Genomic DNA, 7900 nt, shown 5'->3' with positions numbered 1-7900 from the left:
GTGTAAGAGATTCACCTGGAGGGGATTACTTTTATTTACACTGTCCCATGTCTTTGGAACATGGTGGGGGTAAGAGTGAGGTTAGGTGCACCATAAACCGGTTTAAGCTCCCCAGTGGTGTTTTTGCCACTGACCGTTCCAAGGCGGTGCCCCACTGTGTTCCTTTGTCTGTTCGTTTCGTCTTATGTGTTGGCTTTGTGTGCGTGTGTGTTGTTCGTTTTGTCCTTATGTGTTGGCTTTGGGTGTGTGTGTGTGTGTGTGTGTGGTGCACGCGTCTGCGTGCTGGGGGTTTCGTTTTGAGGAGGCTACGTTTTTGGTGCGTGGCGTTCCCTGTTTGATGTTTTTCTTTGTTTTTTATTATAAGTCTTAATAATGATGACCAATGTTTGATGGCTTCAATATACGACATTTTCAGGATATTTGTTTGTTTCAGTGTAGAAAAGAAATACCTTTCGCCAAGTGACTGGCGCAGTCATGAGTGAAAATGTGAAACTGGTATTCACAAGTTCGAGATATTTTCACATGTAAAGTAAACAAATTTCAGTTTTGTTTCATGCCTTTTCAATAGTTTTAACAAAACTATTCCCATATTACCCGCATCGGTCATACTCAAAGTCATAACACAGCCATGAATATGTTAGAAAAACTTGAGAGTACTTTTTTCAGATTTTTAAGATTTCTTTTTTGTTTTTATAGGTATTAATATACATCTGTTGCTTTACTGATGTATATTTTGAAAAGAATTTAAAATCGATTTTCATTCTCTACCAGTGAAAATTATAAAATGAAAAAAATCATTGTTTGAAACTATAAAAGTTTCAAATAAATCCACCGCTATATTTCAATTAACCTCTAAGAAACATGAAGAAGCCTAAGTCCCATTATGCGGTCAAATAGACATATTTTTAAAAAGACCCTTTAAAGCGTAAAATGCAACCAAACATCAAAAACAATAAGACCCGGTTTAATTGAGATTGTCACTAACTTAACTCCGAACATACCTAGCACCGCCCTATGCGGATTAACTCCACCAATACCTAGCACCGCCCTATGCGGATTAACTCCACCCATACCTAGCACCGCCCTATGCGGATTAACTCCACACATACATAGCAACGCCTTATGCGGATTTACTCCACACATACCTAGCACCGCCCTATGCGGATTAACTCCACCCATACCTAGCACCGCCCTATGCGGATTAACTCCACACATACCTAGCACCGCCCTATGCGGATTAACTCCACCAATACCTAGCACCGCCCTATGGGGATTAACTCCACCCATACCTAGCGCCGCCCTATGCGGATTAACTCCACCCGTACATAGCACCGCCCTATGCGGATTAATTCCACACATACCTAGCACCGCCCTATGCGGATTACCTCCACCCATACCTAGCACCGCCCTATGCGGATTAACTCCACACATACCTAGCACCGCCCTATGCGGATTAACTCCACCAATACATAGCACCGCCCTACGCGGATTAACTCCACCCATACATAGCACCGCCCTATGCCGAACTCTGATAATAAAGATTCGCGCATGATAAACTTTATACATGCAGTTTGATTTTATATTATAATCAAGACAGCATAGAGCCAACTGTAGTATTTTATGCAGTCATACATTCATTGCAAGAATTGATACAATATAAAAAACAATTACTGATGATGTAAGTCATATAAAATGAGCATTTTCCTCTTTCAAAATGATAGTAATAGTCTTATTTCAGTCTGCATTAAGATAAAGAACGTTAATATGATCTATAAACAATAACTAAAAGTGTTTTCCAAAAAACATTAAATTCTAACTCGATCTGATTTATTTTCCTATGAAACAAAGAAGACTGAAACTTTATGATGATATGCAACATAATTACTATTAACCCCTCACAATTATTACGTCAAAGCGTCAAACGTTACTGTCTTGCACTTGAAAAGGAAACCACACAAAACAGGCAAATGTGCATCCAAATAATTTATCTCAAACAGAGATTTTCTTTCGTATGAAATCCTTCGTTCAGATGCGTATTAAATAATAGCCATAAAGAAAAGTATCACCGTATTTGGACTCGTAATTTATTAAATGTATCTGTACACAGAGTTTCGCTTTTAAGCTGCTGTTATGGGGCGTGAGGGGTGTTGAACATTTGATTACGTTTTTCCTTGGTTGCGTTTTCTGTATGTCAAAGATATAATTTGTGGATATCATATGTTTTCCTTGTGGATTATGGAGTCCATTCAATGTCCTTGTTCGTTATAAATAGAATTTAATTTCAGCAGGTGCCAGTGGTGGCGGGTTTGGGGGGGGGGGGTGCTAGGGGCGTGAGAACTGTTGCACATTTTATAACCGCTCATAACAGATTCATTCTAATCGAGTTCTTAATTATCAAAACATACTCAACCAAACATGTCTGAGTCGTGAATCGAATTCGGGTTGCCTCGGCAATGAAAACTTTCCTTTCCTAAAAGCTTTACAATTAAGGCAGTTTACCTTTTTACCCCGCAACAAACGTTTTACTAGTAAAACAACTTATCCGCACGTGTTTGCATAAACATATAACTTGTCAGTAAACAAGTAACAACGTCTTCAGAAATATAGCAGTAATTTCCTAAAAAAAATTGTGTTGTTGCTGTAGGCATACGATCTGAAGGTCAGTACCTTTTATTTTTCAAAATAAAGCTTTGAACTCCTTTGAGCAAACCCTAAAAAAATAATGTATCTAAGAAGAATTATATATCTTAATAACTTGTACAAGATCCGCGACTGACACATAAAAAAAAAGAGATGGTAATTTTAACTAAGAGGGATTCATGTTGTAAGCAGCCAATTTTTTTATCAGGAAATGTAATGTTAATTAATGGAAATCACCTGAACATAATGTCTTTAGCTGTCTGATAAATGCAGACTGTAAGTGCCACTCGTAATGGTCGGTACTTACCGGCATTTAGCCGTTTTGTTAGACGACAACGATAATGTTGCTTTGATTTTCGTTAGCAGTTTAGCCATGTTTCCAGAGTATTTTTTCTGGAAAATTGTTCGTTTTTTTTTGTACTGAAAAGGTTCAAATACATGTACTATAATTTGTCAATCGTAACATAACGAACTGGACATAACACCATGCAACATGATGTAATAAAGATCATCTTGAAACAGTTACGCATTGTCAATTTGTCTTGATATTTGAACATTTACCAGCCAGTACAACATTGACAAATTATAAACAGTGAAATGGAGGAAATGGATGACGACCTTAGCCGAAAGAGAACTTTAACAGAGAAAGGGCGTGAATATACCATGAACTTGAAGAAAGGGGAAAGAGAAGCGAAGCTTAACAGATTGAAGAAAGAGAGTGATAATTTGGAACAATTGTTACAGTGTACATTAGATCCGCTAGTAATAAAACAGTCTCATGCAAAGTGGCTTCAATACTACGAAGAATTTATTGAGGCTAATGAGTGTTATCAACAATTCTTATCTCCTGATGAAAAAAAGTCTGACGATGATGCATTGAAATTATCCTATGAACAATTGTGTGATTTGAAAAAACGTGTTGAACAATGGTTTTCGGTGAAGATGCAACAAGCCGAAAATAAGACTTCTAAAACAAGCCCCGGAAGTACATCTAGTGCGGTATCTCGTCATAGTTCAGTATACAGCCAATTATCAATAGAAAAGTTAAAAGAAAGTCAAAGGAAGATAGAACTATTGACAAGAGCCGCAGCTTTAAAGGAAAGACAGAAAATCGAAGAAGAAAAGTTAAAACTGAAAATAAAAGAGGAAGAGTTAGAATTAACCACTGAAATTAAAATAAGTGATGCTAAAACCAAGGTTATGGATGAATTAGAAAAAAGCATACGTATGGATGAAAATATTTTTGAGGAGACCAACTTACCATTAAATCTTGATGCTCCAGAGTTCAAACCAGATATGGAAAGGGTTTCACCTCCACCAACGCTACCAAAGTCTGCAAACCCTCAAATGAATAGTTACATGAAACCTGAGTGTACCTACAGTACCACTAACATTTACAGTAGTAATGAGAACGATGGCCTACATAGGGTGACGCGTGAACTGAATAAACCAAAGTCTGAAATTATCAAGTTTGAAGGAAATCCTATGGACTACAACAGATTCATTAGACAGTTTCAGACAAGAGTGTTAAATAACACTGATTCGTATGATGAGCGCATGAATTTCTTACTACAGTTTACAACTGGTGAAGCACACAAAATAGCTTCAGGATATTCACACTTGAGTGCTGAAGTAGGTTTCACAGCTACAATGAAGGAATTCAAAGACAGATATGGTGATCCCGATGTGGTAGCTAACGAGTATGTTAAAAAAGCCTTAGAATGGTCCGTCATAAAAGCAGACAATCCAAAAGCATTAGATCAATACTCTATATTTTTAAAGGAATGCTTATACGCAGTTGAGAATGTGGAAGCGGCTAGGGTTCTTGAATACTCTGAGAACATTAAGCGCATCATCATGAAGTTACCGTATTACCTGCATGAGAGGTGGCGCACAATAGTATATGAGTTAAAGGAAAAGAATCGCGTTGTAAAATTCAACAACCTTGTCTCATTTGTACAAAGGGAAGCTAAGAAGGCCAACGACCCATTGTATGGGAAAACGGTGATGAGTGTGGAGTCGCATAGTACACGTGCGCCTACGTTGAATCAAAGGAAGCCGTATAGAAGTTTCGCTACAAATACAAGCAATGACGAACATAGAGAGTTACTACCTGAAACAAGTCTATCCGAACACGTTGTGCAGTGTGTGTATTGTAGCGCTGAACATTCGCTGAATTCTTGCCAGGACATCACCAAACAGCCACTTAAAGAAAGATACCAGTTCTTGAGATCAAAGGGTTTATGCTTTGGTTGCCTGAAGCCAGGGCATCAGAAGTCAAATTGTAACAGGAAGATGGAATGTCATATCTGCAAGAGACCACACCCAAGTATTCTCCATGTGGAACCCACGGACAATGAAAAATTTTACACAAAAACGGCTGCAACGTCTACAGGGGCTGGAATTCGTCAAGTTTTGCCTATAGTTCCTGTGAAAATTAAATCTAAAAGTAGTAGCAAAGTTGTAGAAACATATGCATTTCTTGATACTGGTAGTACATCAACATTTTGTTCTGAAAGTTTACTTAGTAAATTAAATGTATTAGGGAAAGGACATAAAGTCACAATCCAGACTATTACTGAAAGGCAAACGCGAGACTGTCTTGCTGTTACGGGTCTAGAGATTTTGTCTTTAGATGAGAATGAAGTTATTGACTTGCCAAAGATATACTCTCAGACAAAGTTGCCGGTAACAATTGCAGATAGAATAACAGTCCGAGTTAGAAAAATGGCCACATTTGAAAAACGTTGAATTACCTACGATTGATCAGTCGAATTGCGATGTTGAACTCTTGATTGGCGTCGACGTACCTAGGGCACTGGAGCCTTGGGATGTTATTCCCAGTGTTGACAACAGTCCGTTTGCGGTTAAGACCCTATTCGGCTGGGCTGTAAATGGTCCCATAGACTATAGTGATGTTGATGCTGAATGTTTAAAACGCGTTTTCAGTGACATGTAACTTCATTCAGACAAGTCTTGATCAGCAAGTTAGAAATAATTTTAACCTTGATTTCAGTGAACGCGTAATTGATGATGTTCCGGAACATTCTTGCGAAGATAAGCGATTTTTAGAGATAGTGGCAGGATCTGCAAGGTTTGAAAATGGACACTATGTAATGAACTTACCATTTAAGTCGAAAGACATACAAATGCCTAATAACAGACAGGTAGCTATACACAGACTGTCATTACTAGGAAAGCGTTTCAAAGGTGATGCAGAATTTCAAGGACAGTACGGTGATTTCATGAATAAGATGATGGAGAATGGCTATGCGCGAAAGGTTCCAAGTAGGGATTTGACACAGAACGATGGATGTGTTTGGTATTTGCCGCATCATGGTGTATTCCATCCAAAGAAAAACAAAATACGTGTTGTATTCGACTGTGCGGCACGTTTTCAAGGAAGGTCCTTGAATGAAGAATTATTGCAAGGTCCGAACCTTACGCAGACTCTTATTGGAACATTGATCAGGTTTCGCGAGGAGCAAGTTGCTATTATGGGGGACATAGATAGCATGTTTTATCAGGTTAGGGTCCCAGAATGTGATGCTAGTTTGTTACGGTTTCTATGGTGGGAAGATGGGGACATTAATAAACATATTGTTGAATATCAAATGATGGTTCATTTGTTCGGTGCAAGGTCCTCGCCGAGTTGCGCGAATTATGCATTGAAAAGAACTGTACAAGACCGTAGTGATGACATTGATGAAGAAATAGCTGACACTGTTATGAAAAACTTTTACGTGGACGATTGCTTAAAATCCGTTGATACTGTTGATCACGCGAAATCAGTTGTGAAAGGTTTACAAAAAGCTTTGAGTCAGGGCGGGTTTCACATATCAAAGTGGTTGAGCAACAGTCGTGAGGTAATGCAGGCAGTTCTGCTAGTGACAGAGCCAAAGAGATTCAAGATTTAGACCTGGACCAAGACGTTCTTCCCATTGATCGTGCACTTGGGGTGCAATGGAATGTTGAGTCCGATATGTTCTGTTTCAAGGTCCACCTCAAGGAACGTCCACTTACCAGGAGGGGGATGTTGTCTATGATTAGCAGCGTGTATGACCCTTTGGGATTCCTGGCGCCATTTATGCTTCAAGCTAAGAATCTTTTGAAAGATCTGTGTAGGTTAGGTCTAGGCTGGGATGATCCTGTCCAGAAAAAGTTATCGAGCGGTGGTATCTGTGGCTAAATGATGTTGAAAAGCTATCCGACTTCAGCGTTACTAGGTGTTTGAAGCCATCACTGTTTGGAAAAATTACTTCCGCTGTCCTACATCATTTTTCTGATGCCAGTGAAAGTGGATACGGAATTGTCACATATCTCAGATTAGTAGATTCAGATGAAAGAGTTCATTGCTCATTTGTGATTGGAAAATCGCGTGTTGCGCCGTTGAAACAGGTCACAATACCGAGATTAGAACTTACAGCTGCTACAGTTGCTGTTCGCACAGACAGAATGGTGAAATCAGAAATTGACATTCCGTTGAATGACTCAGTGTTTTGGACTGATAGTATGTCGGTTCTTCGCTACATTATGAATACCACATCAAGATTTCACACATTCGTAGCTAATAGACTATCGGTAATTCATGAAGGTTCGAACCCCGACCAGTGGCGGTATGTGAGCACGAAGCTCAACCCAGCGGACATAGCTTCCAGGGGTATTCCAGCAACTGATCTCTCGAGGCATTGGATTGAAGCACCAGAATTTTCGTGGAAGTCCATATTACCGGAAACTACCATTCAAGTATCAGATTCTCTACTTGATGATGACCCCGAGGTTAAGAAAATAAACTTCGTGAAATCAGTTACAAACAATGTTACTTTTGAATCAGTTGAAGAGGATCCAATTCACAAACTAATATTACACTATTCTTCATGGCTAAGACTTAAAAGAGCAGTAGCCTGGATACTTAAGGTTCGCGCAAAGTTGTTGCAACGCGTAAAGTGTAAGTCTAGTTCGCAAAGTCATTTTTCTGGTGACATTGACTGTGGTTGTCCTGACATAACAGTTCATGACTTAAATCTAGCTGAAATAATTGTCATCAGTTATACTCAGAAAAATGCATTCCCAGAGGAAATCGCGACTCTCGCGTCCGGAAAGTACAAATTGAAAAGAGACAGTTCGATAAGAAATCTTGACCCTGTTCTTGATGATGGACTTTTGCGTGTTGGGGGTCGTTTTAAACGAGTCATGTATGCCAATTGAAAGCAAAAATCCTATCATATTGCCAAAAAACTGTCATGTTTCTAGTCTAATA

At 39.0% G+C, this 7900-nt stretch overlaps 1 protein-coding gene across 1 annotated transcript; it reads right to left on the bottom strand.

Moving 5' to 3' along the window:
- Positions 1 to 918: 918 nt before the first annotated feature.
- Positions 919 to 1503, bottom strand: LOC128546432 (uncharacterized). The gene has a single exon (XM_053516946.1). The coding sequence runs from the start codon at positions 1501 to 1503 to the stop codon at positions 919 to 921; it is 585 nt and encodes a 194-aa protein (XP_053372921.1).
- Positions 1504 to 7900: the final 6397 nt, after the last annotated feature.

This window comes from Mercenaria mercenaria, chromosome 10, assembly GCF_021730395.1.
Source record: "Mercenaria mercenaria strain notata chromosome 10, MADL_Memer_1, whole genome shotgun sequence".
NCBI classification, from domain to species: Eukaryota; Metazoa; Mollusca; class Bivalvia; order Venerida; family Veneridae; genus Mercenaria; species Mercenaria mercenaria.
Note: the sequence above shows the minus strand (reverse complement) of the source record. Positions and strands in the feature narration are given on the sequence as shown.

Excerpts from the sequence above, each read along its gene's own strand:
- LOC128546432 (XM_053516946.1), bottom strand. The coding sequence starts at position 1,503 with ATGGGTGGAGTTAATCCGCGTAGGGCGGTGCTATGTATTGGTGGAGTT.